General features: G+C 39.7%; 1 protein-coding gene across 2 annotated transcripts in view; it reads right to left on the bottom strand.

Annotated features, from left to right (window-relative positions):
* LOC132828180 (semaphorin-3D-like) overlaps positions 1 to 18,780 on the bottom strand; it is an 80,901-nt gene extending 62,121 nt beyond the window's left edge. Inside the window, exon 1 of one of the 2 annotated variants that reach the window (XM_060845114.1) lies at positions 18,562 to 18,780. In XM_060845114.1, the coding sequence (XP_060701097.1) occupies positions 18,562 to 18,718 (157 nt within the window). In that variant the 5' untranslated portion in view covers positions 18,719 to 18,780. The remainder of the gene's footprint in view (positions 1 to 18,561) is intronic. The other variant, XM_060845115.1, reaches the window with a different exon arrangement.
* Between the last annotated feature and the right edge of the window lie 419 nt (positions 18,781 to 19,199).

Here is a 19,199-nt window from a genome sequence, read left to right as displayed (position 1 = left end):
ATTTTGCCCGGATTACTCAATTGGTGGCCAGAGGATATTCTCGCTATCCAGTTAACTTTAGTGCCAAATGGTTGAATTTGGAGGGCCAGTAAGAGCAGTCATGTGTTCAAGTCCACTCTGAGACCAGACTGAACCACTCAGTAATTGTTTGGTGGCCAGGATATCCTTCCCAAACATTAATTATGTCTTGGTCACAGGATGAATTGCATTGAAGCTAAGGAACAAATCCATATGTTATAGGAGAAGACTGAGAGTCCAGTTAAACACTGGGTACCTTTGATGGGCAGAATGCAGGATAGCAATGAAACCTCCACAAAGGCAGAGACAGAGGGAGAGGGATTGCCTTACATTATTTTAATCCAGGGCTTCATTTGAAAACTGAAGCAGGTTCCTGGTCAAAATTAGTGGGAGTAATGTGAGGTCAGGCAGAGCAGAAATTATGACAGGGTGCCCAAATGCATCTAAGACTCAAAGGAGCAATCTCCACAATGAAGTTAAATTTGGCTAGGGTGTAAGAAGCATCAATCCAGACAGACCATAACCAGCAGAAGACAGAAGCAAGTCTAGAAGTGCAGGTTCTAGGAGATGGATGTCAGCTCTTCCTGATTCAGAAGGAATATTTGGAGAAGTTATATTTAAATAAGTCGGGGAAAGAAATGCATCACAATCTTGCCACGTGTTTGATTCCCATGTCCATCACCATTGGAAGCCCCTATCCACATCATTTGTATTCAGGATTAGAACTAGTCTTTTACTTACTTCACTATTGATAGATAAAACTGTATATCTGTATTGTGTTCTTACATTGGCTGAGGTTAACTCACATCTATCTCCTGGAGTTCTTCAATTTAGCTACTAATGGATTGGAAACTTTTGAACAGAGAACATGGAATCAGAGAATCCTGACAGTGCAGAAAGAGGCCATTTGGCCCATTGAGTCTGCACTGATCCTCCAAAGAGCATCCCACCAAGTCCCATACCCCCAACCTATCCCTGCATGGGCATGTTACATGGGTAACCCACTTAAACTTCACACCCCTGAACATGACAGATGATTTCAGCATGGTGAATCCACCTACCGTGCATATCTTTGGACTATGGGAACAAACTGGAGCATCAAGAGGAAACCCACACAGACAGGGAGAATTTGCAAACTTCATGTAAACAGTCACCCAAGACTGAAACTGAACCTACGCTATGAGGCAGCAGTGCTAGCCACTGTGCCACCATACTGTACATATGTTCTGCTACATAGGAAAAGGATAGGCTAGGACTAAGTTGCCATGCCAATCTTGTGTTCAAATTTTCTTTCTGCTTTCCTTAATCCTTATATACATTTTATTGTCCCTTGAAAATTACTTACCTTAAAGTTTGCTCAGTTGTTCAACAATTGCAATGGCAAAAACAACAGCAATGTCTCAGCTTACTTCTGCAATATTCACCAGATTCCTTTCTGGATTGAATAAATTAACTTTCGTAAAAATGAAAGAAAAAATTTAGTTAGCCGTGTTGATGCCGATGTAACTTCTCTTGTCATATTGTCATTGGACCCCACTTTCAATGCCCCCACTCCATCCTTAATTTCATTTTCTCTTACCATCACTGAGAAACAATCAGGGCAGAATCAGGCAGGGAGGTCAAATTTCCCAACCCAGCAAATCCCTCTCCTTCAAAGGGCTCCTATATATCATGTCTTCATTCAAGGGAAACAGGGGTGAGATGGTCTCAGGGCTGTCAACTCCATGGGAGGTCTGAGGTTGCAGTGGAGGGGACAGATGACAAAGCAAATACTGTAGACTAAAAGACCTGCTTCTATGTATTGGTACACTTATCATTAAAGCTGGACCAATGTTTGGCTCTCAAACCCTCACCCCTTACTTTCCATCCATTTCCTGCATAATCCAGATTTTGCCGTGCCACCCTATATTTCATCTATTCCTGTACCCCCCTGCAATGTATCATCCATTGATATTCACCCTGTTTCCACTGTGATAGACCTTTTCAACTGCATTTAAAAGTAAATAAACTTTTAATAATGTGATTTAAATTTAAACTAATCAAACTGCAAAATTCAGTTGTACAAAGAAACGGATTTAAAAAATCTAAAGTTGTCAAAAATTGTTGTTAAAATAAATGAGCATACTTTCACTGACCACAGTGGCACTTAATCCTTTAATGCTATCTTAAAACTGTCAATCAAATATTGATACGGCCTTCTATTGACATGAGCATTTGTAGACTGTTTGAAACTCAGTCAAGTATGCTAAATGGTCATAGCTAGTGAAAAAAGTCATTGCAACTCGGTGACATTGAAAAAAAAATGCGAGGCATTCTTAAGCTGCAGCAGATGACATTATACTCAGTGACAGGTATTTGATTTTGTTTCCTCACTAATTGACAGGGAAGCTTTTCTTCCAATTTAAATCATGAACTAACATTTTGAAGCAATATTTTCTTCAGTTTTGAATGCAAAAAAGCATTAAACTCTAAAATAAGTAATCACTTGCACAGTGCTTGTGAATGTAATTATCAACATACAGGGTTCTATCCTGTACAAACCACCACAGTGAAAACACATCTGCCTTGCAATACACAGCCTAACTATTTACACTTCTTTTGCGTTTCTCCATCAGTCAAGGAAGGAACTCCAAGTGACCATGTGACTCTTTCCTTTGTGACCCCCCCCCCCCTCACTCCCCCAATAATGGGATTAGAGTTCATACTGAATTACATGTATTTAATTATGACACTATCCACAAAATTGAAGGGATTTCGACTGAATACCTCTGAAATGCAACCAATAGGAGTGGGAGTGCTACACATAGGAAAAACAACCAGAAACTGGAATGGGGACAGGGTTCCAGAATTGGGTTGGCCCAATTCGGAATATATCCAGGCCATAGTTTTCCAATCCTGAGGGATTTGATCCTGCTAGCGACTTTTGGGTAATCATTTCAGTCTGTTGGAGATTTCTGAAGCAATTCAACCACTGGAAATTAGAAAGGAGTACTTCTCCACAGAAATATCCGAGGAGCATCAATAATACCCATGAACAAGTCAATGCTCGAGGCAGTTTAGCCAAACTAAGGAGAAAGCCAGCAATGGATGCAACAGAAAGAATGCTGGAAAATAATAAAGCACAGATCATGGAATTCCTACATTGCAGTTATAGGCCATTCAGCCCAGACCATCCAATGCAGTCTCCCCACCGCCGCCCGCCCGCCCCCCCTTCCCCATCCTTTGCTGGTATCCCTGCATTTTCCATGGCTAATCCATCTTGCCAGCACAATCCTGGACATTATGGGGTAACTTACCATAGACAATCCACTTAAATCCACACATTTTAGGACTGTGGGAGAACACTGGAGCACCCAGAGGAAATCCATGCAGACACAGGAAGAACATGCAAACACAGAGTTATCAAAGGCTAGAATCAAACCCAGGTTCCTAGTGCTGTGAGGCAGCAGTACTAAACACTGAGAAAATCTATTTTCAAAAGGAAATGGGGAGAAGGAGAACACTGTTACATAGATTTTGCATGAATTGCTTTTAGAAAAAATGAACACAGAAGGGTATTGTCAAGAACTGTGTGAGAAAATGGATTGTGTGGTGAGAAACTGGATTATACAAATTCAGAAGATCCCAAGTGTGGTTTCTGGTTTGTATTGATTTATTTAATCTCAGCCCGGGTGACAATTGGAGCGTCCCTAGGCTGGCGTGGAAAGAAAACTAGACTTGGTTCTGGTTTCTGATCTCTGCTCTTTGCCTCCTATGGGAAAGCACAAGATGTCAGGCAGGAGCATGAGTGAGATGGGCTGTGATAGCCTCAGTGTGTTTGAATAACTTTAAAATGTGACAGAGTAGATTGCTCAGGGTCTCAGAATGATTCACCATCACAAGGAGAAAAAAATGTCAAAACTCATGAAATGGGGTTAACGGTGGCAACAGATTATTTCATTATAAATTATGCAATTTCTGAAAAGTATCCATTACCAATTAAACATCTGCATTTGATCCTAAAGATGTTTCACACCAAGAGTAATACCTAAACCCTGACCCACATTGATTCTGGTTTTAATTTTCTCAACATTTCATAAACACATGCCCTCAACTGTTTAACCAATCTCCCATCAAATGCAGACTTAATTATGACATGTTAGAACAAATATTTAAACATGACGCAAGTCAGGAAACCTGGTCTAACTCTTCCTTTAGGCGCAAGCCGTGCGCATAAATTGTAAAGATATTTTCAACCACCTATGCACTGTTGTGACTGTATTTGAAGTAACAAATTGTACTCACCAGCTGTATACAACACAACTAACATTCAACTTTGGAACTGAATTTAGAGTAAGAATTGTCAGTCTTCACTTTAGTTTGCAATTAAGATAGTTCCCACATATTTTAAAAGATTATGTCACTGGTAGTATGATGATAACACTGCTTGATTCTGGGGATTATGACAAGAGGCCTGTGAGTTGAAACATCTGTACTTGTGTGGATTTGGAAAGGGGAAAGCTAGAGTTTATTTTTCAAATGCAGACAGAATCTTCAGCACAGAAGAAAAAAAACTCTGAATTATAAATCAAAAAGGATTATGTTCATCAAGATAAGAAGCTTTTTATGCATGGTTCTACATCAATCTAACCTATTACAGAAATATTGATCAACAGGAAGTTTTAGTCTGTCTCACAGAATTAATTTGATATTCAGGAGTGTCAAATTTAAGCTAACATTGGCCATATGTGCACCGGATTATTTCCCCAAATCTACTAACCAACTTTAGTTACAAAGTATCAAAATTGTTCAATAAATTGCACACAGGTGCTGCAGAGGTTTACTGACCCAATGAATTGATGACTGACATAGACTTGTCCCGACAATAATGGAATCTCCTATTTGTTCCAGACGGTGCTGTCAGATTAATTTTAAAAGGCAACACCTGGGTAACATTTTCAAGGTTGCTGTAAGGAAACTAAGTGAAATAAATATTAAGGGTTGAAGAAATCAGTCAGGCTTGATTTTATAATTGTTCTTCATATTAAACAGACACAAATTATAAATAGGTGGAATGGTTTCCATGAAGAAAATTTCCTTTGTTGAGCACACAGTCTTTTGATTGGGAAAAGTTGAATGTTTCAATCATTATGCTTGAGCTGTAGCTTATGAGATTTCCCACAGCAATGCACACATAGCATTAGGCAATTCACCAGTTAGAATCAATAAAGGATTTCATTAAATTCACAGACATGCTCCAACTGATCCATATTCTAACCGTCTGCAATATTTAGGACATTTCTTGACAATATGCAGCTTTACGGACCTTTAGTGTAGATGCATCAACTTTAATTCTTTTTTTCACAAATGCAACTTGAAAGGATTTGTGAATAGAGTATTAGAATGATGTCTAACATGCGGTTTATATTTCCACACGTGGGACACACTAGCATACTACAGCGCAACATCAATGGAATATGCACATACTTGTCTGATCCACTGTTTTATTCCAAGCTTCCATCTTATAACCTCCCTAATTTAGATAAATATTTAAATACAAAAGAAAGAAATAGAACCTTCCATGATCCCAGCATGTCCCAAAATACTTAACAGCAACTATCTATCTACTTTTATACTGCAGTTATCATTGTATTTTGCAAACAATTTAAACATAGCAAGCTCTTGTTCACATTAGTGAAGTAACTTACCAAGTAATCTGTTTTTGATAGATTAATATCAGTGCAGAGATGAATGTTAGTCAGGGCAACAGGAGAACTATTCTGGTCTTCTTCAGAAAGTGGCATGTGTTTCTGTTCCATCCATCGAAGAGGGAGAGTGAGCATCGTTTGAATGTCATATTCAAAAGATGCCACCACCAACAGTGCAGCATTCCATCACCAGCACATTGAAATGCCAGTCGAAGTAATGCATTACTATCTCATAAGCAGGGCTTGAACCCATAACCTAACAAACACAGGAGTGTTACCTACCCTGACCAGCATAGATCAAAGCAGAAAACAAATCAAAATACCCTCAGATCAATTCACTCCCACAGATAATCAATTTACCTAAAATATCATTATCCTGCAGGAACCAGACCTCAAGTGGACAACACAGGGCAAGCCGACAAAAGATATACTGTTGCTTCTGGCCAGACACAAGGACTGAGGAGCATTTATCCAAACCTCCATTCACCAATTACATCAGAAGTACCAGAGTGGTGCCAGGAATGTAATCTCCATCCCATTCAAAAGATTAAAATTATTACTTTTTGATTCAGTGGAGTTCTTGAAGTTTCACATTACTCTGAACTGGAATTAAATCATCTTCTGGAACAGATCTGCAACTTCCCCAAGGGCACTTCAAATGACTTAACATTTGTATTCTGCTGCTTGTATGAAGGTTACTTCAGGTCGACATAAGCATGGTATCTGAACTTGCCTCAAATTGATTAAGAGACTTTATTTTCCAAGCCTTAATGTTAAATAAATTTTTCAGTAAGTAGTGGTATAAAGACTTGCCAACCAGTAATTTTGAGCTCCAAATGCGGAACATCTTGATGTAGTATGTACAACTTTGCCAAGAGCCTGTCTTTCTATGATCCTACTATAACTGTACAAGCTGCAGATGATTACATTCAAATTGAGTGCACATTGCTGTTTGATTTCTCGTTTCCTATTGGAAAGTATGTTCCATTCATGAAGCAATATGTTCTTACAAAGAGATGTTCAGAAACAAATATCTTTGAATGCCCCCCTAGGGTAGTACAGGGATATTTTTGTCTAATTAGTTCTCAGCATTGGGTGTCACAATTACCAGATGCTGGTGGCCTTTGATGGGATATTTTCAGCACATATTCCTCACAAGTGTAACCATTATAAAGTAAAAACATATAAATGTTACTTGTGTGTTTCCCTGTTCTATCTGTTATTTATTTTCTCTTGGGAACCAAATAGCGCATGAAGCAAATCTTCCAAATACATTCAGTAAAGAAGGACTTGATTGATCTGAATGAAATCAGCATGCAATATTACATCCATTCAGTTTTTTTTAAACATGAAGTCAGTCAATGTGCATCCCTTTCTGCTCAACACATTTGCGGTGCCTCTTTCTTTCTTTGTTTCTCATAGTCATGCTATTGTAGCTTTTAAACTTCTAGCAATAAAATAGAAGCATTCCTTTGTGTTCTTCGCTGGCTTCTAGATTTCGTCAACTGCTGCTTCTCCACAATAAGCATTGTATGTAAACCTCGAGAATTCTCAATTCTCTGAATCTTGAAACAGCTGACTATGTACTTTGGAAGTTGCTCCCCTACTTGCCATACCCTTAAACAGCTGATCAGTGTGCTGCCTATTGTTTTCTTGCTTAGCAGATTCCCAAAAAGTTGATCAGTGCCACATACAGAATACATGTATTTTGGGGGTATATTATATCACCAGGGAAGATTAAACTACAATGAAAGGCGGAGCTGTCCAGATAAACTTCTCAGATACTTTTTCTTTAGAAGTAAGACTGACAAGAATGCAACATCTGTCACCACCTAAAGATGTCTGAAATTGCTTTGCCATCAAACAAGTAGTTTTAAAAGTGTAGTTGCTCCTGTGTCCCAAGAAACACAACAGCCGATTGATACCCCTATGGCTCCAGTCTACTTTAATAATGTTAGTCATAGGACAACTCCTGGCCAAGATACAAAACAAAGGGATACTTTGAAAGCCAAGATAGTCTTCATGTTCACAAATGACTCCTTACCTTTACAGTGGCCAAGGAAGGACTCAGTGGTGCCAGAAATTCAAAGGATAAATCAGAACCATGCAAAACTTTGGAACTACCTTAACCAGTCCTATTTTCTTTTAATTCATTCATTGGACGAGGGCATTGCTGGTTTGGCCAGCATCTATTGTCCATCCCTAATTGCCCAGAGGGCAGTTAAGAGTCAATCACATTGTCATGGGTCCAGAGTCACACACAGGCCAGACCACATAAGGATGAAGTTACCTTTCCTAAAAGGACATTAGTGATCTAGAAAGGCTTTTTGAACAAATGGCAACAGATTCATGGTCATCATTAGAATTTTAATTGAATTCAAATTCTACCATTTGCCCTGGTGGATTTGGAACCTGGGTCAACACTCAAGCAATAAAATCACAAGGCCATTGCCTCCCCCTCATTGTTTTTCCTCTTCTATGATGTCATTAACTATCCTTGCAAATATATGAGGAACAACATAACTCACATCATCTGCATCTAGCCAGGAGAGCACACAACTATTAAGGGACCCCCCTTCCAACTTCCAAACACAACCACGAGCGAGTCAAACAGTCAGGGCAGGCAAGGACAAGGTAGAACTAATAAATTAAACTGCATTTATTTCAATGCAAAGGGCCTAACAGGAAAGGCAGATGAACTTAAGGCGTGGTTCGGAACATGGGACTGGGATATCATAGCAATTACAGAAACATGGCTCAGGGATGGGCAGGACTGGCAGCTTAATGTTCTAGGATACAAATGCTACAGGAAGGATAGAAAGGGAGGCAAGAGAGGAGGGGGAGCGGCATTTTTGATAAGGAATAGCATTACAGCTCTGCTGAGGGAGATTATTCCCAGAAATACATCCAGGGAAGTTATTTGGGTCGAACTGAGAAATAAGAAAGGGATGATAACCTTATTGGGATTGTATTATAGACCCCATAATAGTCAGAGGGAAACTGAGAAACAAACTTGTAAGGAGATCTCAGCTATCTATAAGAATAATAGGTAAATTATGGTAGGGGATTTTAACATTCCAAACATAGACTGGGATTGCCATAGTGTTAAATGTTTAGATGGAGAGGAATTTGTTAAGTGCGTACAAGAAAATGCAGTATGTGGATGTACCTGCTAGAGAAGGTGCAAAACTTGACCTACTTTTGGGAAATAAGGCAGGGCAGGTGACTGAAGTGTCAGTGGGGAAGCACTTTGGGGCCAGCGACCATAATTCTATTAGATTTAAAATCTTGATGGAAAAGGATAGACCAGATGTAAAAGTTGAAGTTCTAAATTGGAGAAAGGCCAATTTTGATGGTATTAGGCAAGAACTTTCGAAAGCTGATTGGAGGCATATGTTCGCAGGTAAAGGGACAGCTGGAAAATGGGAAGCCTTCAGGAATGAGCTAACGAGAATCCAGAGAAAGTATATTTCTGTTAGGGTGAAAGGAAAGGCTGGTAGATATAGGGAATGCTGGATGACTAAAGAAATTGAGGGTTTAGTTAAGAAAAAGAAGGAAGCATATGGAAGGTATACACAGGGTTGATTGAGTGAATCATTAGAAGCATATAAAGGAAGTAGGAGTATACTGAAAAGGGAAATCAGGAGGGCAAAACGGGGACATGAGATAGCTTTGGCAAATAGAATTAAAGGAGAATCCAAAGAGTTTTTACAAATACATTAAGGACAAAAGGGTAACTAGGGAGAGAATAGAGTCCCTCAAAGATCAGCAAGGTGGCCTTTGTGTGGAGCCGCAGGAGATACTAAACAAGTATTTTGCATCAGTATCTACTGTGGAAAAGGATATGGAAGATATAGACTGTAGGGAAATAGATGGTGACATCTTGCAAAATGTCCAGATTACAGAGGAGGAAGTGCTGGATGTCTTGAAACAGGTAAAGGTGGATAAATCCCCAGGACCTGATCAGGTGTACCCAAGAACTTTGTGGGAAACTAGAGAAGTGATTTCTGGGCCTCTTGCTAAGATATTTGTATCATTGATAGTCACAGGTGAGGTGCCAGAAGACTGGAGGTTAGCAAATGTGGTGCCACTGTTTTAGAAGGGTAGTAAAGACAAGCCAGGGAACTATAGACAGTGAGCCTGATGTTGGTGGTGGGCAAGTTGTTGGAGGAAATCCAGAGGGACAGGATATACATGTATTTGGAAAGGCAAGGACTGATTAGGGATAGTCAACATGGCTTTGTGCGTGGGAAATAATGTCTCACAAACTTGATTGAGTTGTTTTGAGGAAGTAACAAAGAGGATTGATGAAGGCAGAGCAGTAGATGACACCAAAACTGGGAGTTTAGTGGACAGCGAAGAGGGTTACCTCAGATTACAACAGGATCTTGATCAGATGGCCAATGGGCTGAGAAGTGGCAGATGGAGTTTAATTCAGATAAATGTGAGGTGCTGCATTTTGGGAAAGCAAATCTTAGCAGGACTTGTACATTTAATGATAAGGTCCTAGGGAGTGTTGCTGAATGAAGAGATCTTGGAGTGCAGGTTCATAAATCCTTGAAAGTGGAGTCACAGGTAGATAGGATAGTGAAGGTGGCATTTGGTATGCTTTCCTTTATTGGTCAGAGTACGGAGTACAGGAGTTGGGAGGTCATGTTGTGGCTGTACAGAACATTGGTTAGGTCACTGTTGGAATATTGCGTGCAATTCTGGTCTCCTTCCCATCAGAAAGATGTTGTGAAACTTGAAAGGGTTCATAGAGTCATAGAGATGTACAGCATGGAAGCAGACAGGCTGGGGCTGTTTTCCCTGGAGCGTCGGAGGCTGAGAGGTGACCTTATAGAGGTTTACAAAATTATGAGGGGCGTGGATAGGGTAAATAGGCAATGTCTTTTCCCTGGGGTCGGGGATTCCAGAACTAGACAGCATAGGTTTAGGATGAGAGAGGAAAGATATAAAAGAGACCTAAGGGGCAACTTTTTCACACAGAGTGGTGCATGTATGAAATGAGCTGCCAGAGGAAGTGGTGGAGGCTGGTATAATTGCAACATTTAAGAGGCATTTGGATGGGTATCTGAATAGGAAGGGTTTGGAGGGATATGGGCCGGTTGCTGGCAGGTGGGACTAGATTGGGTTGGGATATCTGGTCAGCATGGACGGGTTGGACCGAAGGGTCTGTTTTCATGCTGTACATCTCTATGACACTAAATAATTATTATGAAATAATAACATTTATAGGCAACTAAAAACAATCAGCTTGCAAGCAATTTCAAAAATATAGGAATTTAAACCAGTTTCTCCAAATTTGTTGAGAAGACTATTTAAAATGTGTTCTCTCTCAATTTAGGTGGTATGGTGGCTCAGTGATTAGCACTGCTACCTCACAGCATCAGGGTCCCAGGTTCAATTCCAGCCTTGGGTGACTGACTGTGTGGAGTTCACACATTCTCCCTGTGTCTGCGTGGGTTTTCTCCGGGTGCTCTGATTTCCCCCCATAATCCAAAAGTGTGCAGGTCAGGTGAACTGGCCATGCTAAGTTGCCCATAGTGTCAGGTGTATTAATTAGTCAGAGGGAAATGGGTCTGGGTGGGTTACTCTTCGGAGGGTCAGTGTGGACTTGTTGGGCCGAAGGGCCTGTTTCCACACTGTCGGGAATCTAATCTAATTTATACAGAATCTCAACCCCAAAAAATCAGCGCAACATTAAATAAACACCCAGGAATATTTCTTTTCGCTCCCTCTCTCCTCACTGTTTCTAAGCCTCTTCAACTTTGCTGGATGCACTTACTTGGCTTTAGTGAACCATGGGTTGCTCTGTGATGTTTACAACTCAATGTAATCTCATTTGCACAAGCATACATAGAGTCTTCGACAATGTTTATCACCAAGAGTGATTATCTCTTTGCTAATCTGTTAAAGGTTGAGGCTAAATATAGTGCCCTGCAGTTATCCTGCCTCAGACCAACCAACACATCAGAGTACAGGTCTTTTTAAAATGCATTGTATACACAATGGATGGGTCAGGAATGGAAGCTCACTTAAAGTAAATACTCATTTTGCAGTCAACATGACAACACAATGGTCCCTAGTAAATTGTGAGTACAGCCACTTTGCAGTTTTTGACCTTTAAACTGTTAGTTTCTAACATATAGAACAAAAGGTCTTTCAGATAGTCAAATTATTGGTTCAATTTTGGATTTGCAGTAAGATGATAAGTTCAGGGCAAGGGCAGGGAAAAACCGTTACTTCAATGTCAATTATGTTTGGAAAGCATATTCAACAATAGTCAAGGTCTGGCTTTATCATTGAAAATCACATGCATAGCTGTGAAAATACACATCGGACTCAACCGATGAGCAAAAATAAATTCTCAACAATATACGCAAATCTGAAATAAAATTCTGAAAAATCGATCAATACATCAGGTAGCATCTCCAGAGACAGAAACTAATGTAGCATTTCAGGTTGATAATCTTTTATCAGACCTGCAAGATGTCAGTGATGAATAGTTCTTAAGCAAATGCAGTTTGATAAAGGGAAATGGAGGAGTTGGGGCAGGGAGGTGGAACTTAGAATTAAAGAGAATGTTCTATGATAGAGTGGAAATCAAAAGTGATTCTGAGAGAAGTGATGACAGTGGAAGCTAGGAAGACTGCTTCTTTTGTCGCGTATTTATAAGGAATTCCTGCGACAAGCATCGACTCATCTCTTCTTGGCCTTGATACAGCCAAACTTCCACTTTCTCCTTCCCTTCTGTTGTTCTGCTACGTTTGCAGCTCGTCCAGACCCTTCACTTTGCTACACTTTTCCAGTGCTAATCTCTTTTTGCTTGCACAATCATTCCTTTCCTTAGCTAATTAGCCCTGCTCTCCAGTTTATGACAAATTCTTTCCCTTCCTCCTACTTCCCTACAGCTACCCCACCATTTGCCTCTCATCCTCTTGCTCTATAGATTCCTCATTTGTTCACCTCAAAATAGTACCTTTGTTCCTTTCTCCACAAGTGTTGTCTGTCCTATTGAGGACAGATTTCCTGTTTTCCTGTGTTATTGTTTCTATTATGTTCTTGATAACACAATATGTCGAATAACAATCACTTTTGATGGAATCAAGATTTTCCTCTCTCTTCCATGCCTCTCTGTTCAGGGCATTTACTGAAGGGAACTCTGGGGATAAGATGTGTGCACACTAAAAAAGGTTTTTCATGGAGAGTTAAGAATAGTTGTAGAGTCTTCAACACATCTCACTAACAAAATTAGAGGGCATAAATTTAAGGTGTGAAGAGAGAGATATGAAAGGGGTCCAGAGGGGCAGTTTTTTTTCGCACAGAGGGTGATAAGTGTTTGGAATAGGTTGCCAGAGGTAGTGGTGGAGGTGAGCACAATCTTGTCATTTAAGAAGCATTTGGACAGGTACATGGATGGTATACGTTTCGAGAAATATGGGCCAAACAGGCAAATGGAACTAGATTAATTGTGAAAACTGGGCAACATGAACAAGTTGGGCTGAATGGCCTGTTTCCATGCTGTAAACCTCTTTAATTCTATGACAATGCAATAACATTTCCAGAACCACAATAAAGTATATGACAAGACATATATTTAAACAATTGCAATGTTGTGTATGTATCAACAAGTATGCAGTATACCTAAAAAGCATATCATCACCATATCGTGACACATGGCCTGAGTTATTAAACATTTCAACCTCCATCTTAATTGTTGTCATTTAAAGCATGAGATGCTGATGGAAGTGTGCTGTTGTTTGTAACTGAATAGTTTAATATTGGCACTGAAGAGTCTATGACTATAAAGGTATGAGGAACTCTAATTAGTATTCTTTAAATCTTTCAGTACTACATTATCCACAGCTAGTTCTTTATATTACCAGCACTAACATATATAATGCCTCAGAAACAAAAACAGAAATTGCAGGAAAAACTCAGCAGGTCAGGAAGCATCTGTGGAGATGAATCAGAGTTATTGTTTTGGTCCAGTGATCTTTCTTCAAAAATGATGGTAGCTCGGAAAATGTTGGTGTTTATACAGAAGATGAGGTTAGGGGTGGGGGAGGGAGAGTAAACAAGAGGTGGGAAATAAGCCTAAGAGAGAAAAACAGTTGGATAGACAAAGGAGTGACTAATGGACCATAAAGTGGTCTTTGTTTCCCCAGTGTAGAAGAGATCACATTGTGAGCAGCGAATGAAGTAGATTGGGTGAAGTGCAGGTAAAGGACTGGTTCACTTGGGAGATGTACTAGGGGTCTTGGATGGTGAAGAGGAGGGAGTAAGTAAATGGGCAGGTGTTATACCTTCAGTGGTTGCAGGGAAAGGTGTCATGAGATTGTGAGGATGTGTTGAGAGTGAAGGAGGAGTGGACCAGAGTGTCCAGGACAGAATGGTCCTTACAGAAGGGGAATGTGTGCCTGGTGGTGACATTCCACTGGAGGTGGCAATAAATTCTATAGATGTAGATACTGGTGGGACGGCAGATGAAGACAAGGAGGAGGGAACAAGAGAGGGGTGAAGGCTGATGTCAGGGAGATAGGTCGGACCCAGCTGGGAGTTCTGTCAACTATGGTGCTGGGGAATACTTGGTTGAGGAAGAAGATGGACATTTCGGAGGCTCTCTTGTGGAAGTTGCTTCTTCAGATCAGATGCAATGGAGATGGTGGAACTGGGAGAATGAAGTAAAGTCTTAACAGGAAGACAGGTGTGACAAGACAATTGTAGGAGTCGGTGGGTTTGTAGCGGATACTAGTGGCAGACTATCCCCAGAAATGGAAACAGAGGTATTGAGGAAGGGAAGAGAGGAATCAGAGATGGACCAGGTAATGGTGAGAGTTGAGTGGAAATTGGAAGAGAAATTGATAAACATTTCCAATTCTGGATGAGACAGGGAAGCAGCATCGATGATGTCATCATCAGTATAGAGGAGAAAGAGTTGTGGGTGGGGTCCGGAATAGGACTGGAACAAGGAATGTTGTATGTACCCTACCAAGAGACAGGCACACCTGGGACCCATGTGGGTACCCCAATGGCCATACCTGTGACGTGATGAAAGTAAGGGGAGTTAAAAGTGAAGATGTTTAAAATGAGGATGAACTCGGCCAGGCGGATGAGGGTAGTGGTGGATGTGGACGGTTCAGGCCTTTTTTCCAAGAAGCGGAGAGCCTTGAGACCATCCTGATGGAGGAAGGAAATGTAAAGGGATTGCTCGTCCATGGTAACAGAAGGCGACTGGAACCCGCAGACGGGTAATTCTGAAACTAACGTAAAGTGTCACAGGATTCGCAGATCTAAGTGGGGAGGGTCTAGACAAAAGGAGAACAAAATGGGTTAGGTAAGAAGAGATAAGTTCTGTGGATCAGGAGGAGGCAGAAACAATGGGTGTGTCTGGGCATATTGCCTTATTGCTTACAAATACACTGTTGGATGCAAAAGTTCACATCACTTTGGCAGATCAGGTAGAAAAAGTGAAGACAGGGATTCTTCATGAATATAGCCAACATGTTTTACAATCATTACACAAGGAGCTTTGTATAAAGTTAATCAGAATCAGACTACCAGTTGGAAATATTCTTCTTCTTGCATTTTTGCCTTTTACTGGAATATGTAATTATGAATAACAAACTGCTACTGCAGTGAAATATTACTTATAATGAATACATGAATAATTAAACACTACAGACTAGATTTTGAATTCATGGAATATTTATCAGATCTTTTTGTTAATAGGTTATTTCCTGGATGGATTTAAAAATAGCAGTGATGTTTGATGAGAAAAAGACAAAGGCAAAGTACATTCAACCGCCTCTCTGCCCCACCCCCAGCTGTGAACACAACGCAGTAATGTTAATCAGATACCACATATGGCTTTTCTTCAATTGAATTAATTCTTCAACAACTGAAGGAAGAATTATCATGTCATGTTAGAAATCTGAATGAATGGTTGGCAGTTATTCCACAATATTCATTCTCCATATGTTAGTAAATAAACTGGTAGGATCAGAGACATTTTTTCTAAGCTCATGGAATGACGTGGGAAAATATTCTGTGGTTTGTGAATTGGTTTCATTCTAAATTCTATCATATCAACAATGATAGAAAACTGTGTGGTTAAACATGTGCATCGACAGCGGAATTGCCTGTAGTTTGGAAGCAGCAACAGAAGTGTAGCACTTCTGAAGAAAAAAAAATCACAAAAACTCTCCAAAGCAGAATTACATTGCTACATTGTACAACTTCATAAATATTTTCATCCTTTTTTTATAAAGTAGGCTGTGTGTATATTAGGCAATTCTTCACTTGTAACTGATTCTGCGTTTCCTTGAAAGGTCATAGTGCCTCCTGACTTGTCAGTAGCAACAGTACATTTAAAATTCATGCATTTGCCTTGAAGTTACATTTCTCTCCAGACCTGTAACAGATGCTCAATGTCTAGTATCTGGCATATATAGAGGTTACATAGCTTTGGAATAGTGGATGAAGGACAGAGGAAGAAACCCCTATTATGCCTTACGGTTTACTTATCACACAACTGCAGGTTATAATCCAACAGGTTTGTTTGGAAGCACTGGTTGTGAACACCTGATGAAGGAGCAGCCCTCTGAAAGCTACTGTTTCCAAATAAATCTGCTGGACTATAACCTGGTGTTGTGTGATTTTTAACTTTGTCTACCCTAGTCCAACACCGGTTCCTCCACATCATTACAATTTACTGTGATTTGCAACAGGAACACTAACCTTTGAGTAAAGCTACAGACATGAAATTGACTAACAAAGACTTATTTTCTATGCTGAAGATTTGGAGGTATAATATTACAAGCTAATATGCACAGTATTTGTGAAAGGGTAAAGCACACTTGAGTCACACTCAGGTGCAGAGGGCTGTGGCTGCATTAGCAACAGCAATGCTTCCTCTGTATAATTATTGCAGGGACATCTGTTGCGGAGGTGGAGGTCGCTAATCCGAACTGCGGCACTCAGTACTAAGAATGCCCAGCGCTGCTATATTCCAAACATGATTTGTGGCATAGAGAACAAAAGGAATGCTAATAGAATCTGGGCTCAAGTCTGAGAGACAGAGAGCAATTAAAAAAAGCAGTTAATTTTAAAAGGGGATTTTGTTTTTGAAATGTGGCTCTTAATCCGGACAGGATTGCAACCTATTTGTCCATTATTTTTCCCTCAGTTTAAAAGATGAAAAAGCATTTATATTCAAATCAGTTGACTATTCCCTCATGATATGGAGCCCAACAAACCTTCTGTAAGAGGGATTCCTTTTGGAGATTGAGGACAGCTAACATTGTACCAGTCTCTGAGGATAAAGCATTGCATTGAGCCTGACAAATTGTACAATATTTTCAATTAATTTGATTCAATGCGTCCAGGTTGAATGCCAGATGAAGTTGCAACTTGTTCTTTAGTTTTCAATTAATAATGTGCATTAAAATGTGAGCTATAGTTTACGTAATGAGTAAACACATGTCAAGACATGCATGTGAACAAGGGTTTCATTCTGGGATAAAGCTGAAAGCTGAAATGTTGCTTCCAAGGTTTAAGACACATAATGCATGCATTTATCACTCAGTGTAGCCACCAAACCTTTAGACTGTTTGAGGACGTTTTAATGACTTGACCCTTTTAAAACTAAAAGTAGCCATGGTATAAAATGAAGTTAATTTTAGCAACTGAGCAGAAGAATGGGGATGGAAAGAACAGTTGACATGCAGCATGAGTGTTCTCAGTGGCAAATATTTTGTATATGCTGAGTCTTTTATATATTTGGGAGAAATTACTGACTAACATGATGGGATCAGTTGCTTCTCAGGCTGTGTAAGAGTATTCCTGTTTTCTTTATTCAGCTTACCTTTCCCTTTGCAATGCTTTCTTCTTTATCTGCCTCAATGCTGTTTGTACAAAGGTAAGAAGAAAGTAGCTCCTTTTCCAGATCACTGTATAGCTGCAAACCCCCAAAAAATTGCCCTGAAAAGTCTTGACTTCTAGTTAGTCTACTTTCCTACAGTAACACTGTTGTACTGAAATATGCAGCTTTTAGTCTGAGAGGTTGAGTATTAAAGGTATGCTTTATTCTGAATTTTCTGTAGTGTGAATCAGACTACCACACAACATAATGTTGATCATTTTTAAAAATACTGATTGATCAAAATATTGCTTTAATTGAAAATTGGGCTGAAGAACCACAGTTCCAAACGGCTCATTTTTTAAAATCTCCACTCATTTATTTCTTGTCCAGCTCCTCCTCACAACCGGCTGGCCACATTCTAGTCATTATGGTAGGGAGCCATTGACCAGACAGCCAGGATTTCCATTACTTCTGGAACTTGTTATACAAAAATGCACATCTTTGACAACACAAGATAAATGTAAGATTTGCAGTATTCGTTCCAGAATGTCAGAAAACGTCAAATCACTTGCCCAGGCAAAGATCTAAGCCAGTCACACTAACATTTGTTTCAACAGTGATCAGATTAGGTGATTTTTTTTTGTTCTCTGGATTGTTGAGGTTCCGAGGCTGAAAACAACTTTATCAGTAAATTGCTATCTGATATCAGTATATTACTGTGAGGATACAGAACCTCATGGAAACTTTGAAACGTTGGAGTGTTGGATCAAACCTTGAATGACAATTTAACAAGAATTTGTGAAAAAATGATTTTTTTGTATTCTGTCAAGCCGAAAAATCATTTTCCAATGCAACATCACACATGCACAGTGTCTTACTGACCTTTAGAAGTTAATACTGCACTGTGAAGATAAGGTGACAGTGATCTTGAAACAACTTAGTGAAATTTAAAAAGTTTCTGAAAAATATGACACATTTGATATTTTTTACCTTGATATGAGAATGTCAGGCGTGGTTTACTTTGTTTCCAGGCTTCACTCACTGGTAAAAGAAAAATGATAAGAACACAGCAGCACATTGCAGTAAACTGTGCAGAAGCAAACTTACTTCTGCACTCCCTTTCTCTGATTAGGGATTTGCACTCCATGTTATAAGTCTACAGACAGCCACCAGCACAACTCAATCCCTCTGTATCTCAGCAAGGTCCATACCAATTCAATTCTTCAAAGTACACTGCTAAAATAGTTGTTGAACTAAAAGTGGGCGTGGTAGACTCTCCTGCCAATCAGTCACCATCAATTTGCATAAATGCTGTCAGGAACAAGCAAGAAAGGAGTGGTTTGGCAGAGGCTGGTGAAGTATTTTATAATTAGAGCCAGCAGTGCTAACATCTGCTGAACAACAGGCAGCATTAATACAAGAAAATGTCTAAGCTGCACATCATTAATAAACAGCAATGGTGCACTCTGGCCATTGTGGTTCTTTTTAAAGGTAGACTTCAGCTCAATTTTCAATTAAAGCAATATTTTGATCAATCAGTATTTTTAAAAATGATCAACATTATGTTGTGTGGTAGTCTGATTCACACTACAGAAAATTCAGAATAAACCAAATGTTTCATACTCAAC

Source organism: Hemiscyllium ocellatum, chromosome 26 (assembly GCF_020745735.1).
Source record: "Hemiscyllium ocellatum isolate sHemOce1 chromosome 26, sHemOce1.pat.X.cur, whole genome shotgun sequence".
Taxonomy (NCBI): Eukaryota; Metazoa; Chordata; class Chondrichthyes; order Orectolobiformes; family Hemiscylliidae; genus Hemiscyllium; species Hemiscyllium ocellatum.
The sequence above is the reverse complement of the archived record's forward strand: the minus strand, read 5'-3'. Positions and strand labels throughout refer to the sequence as shown.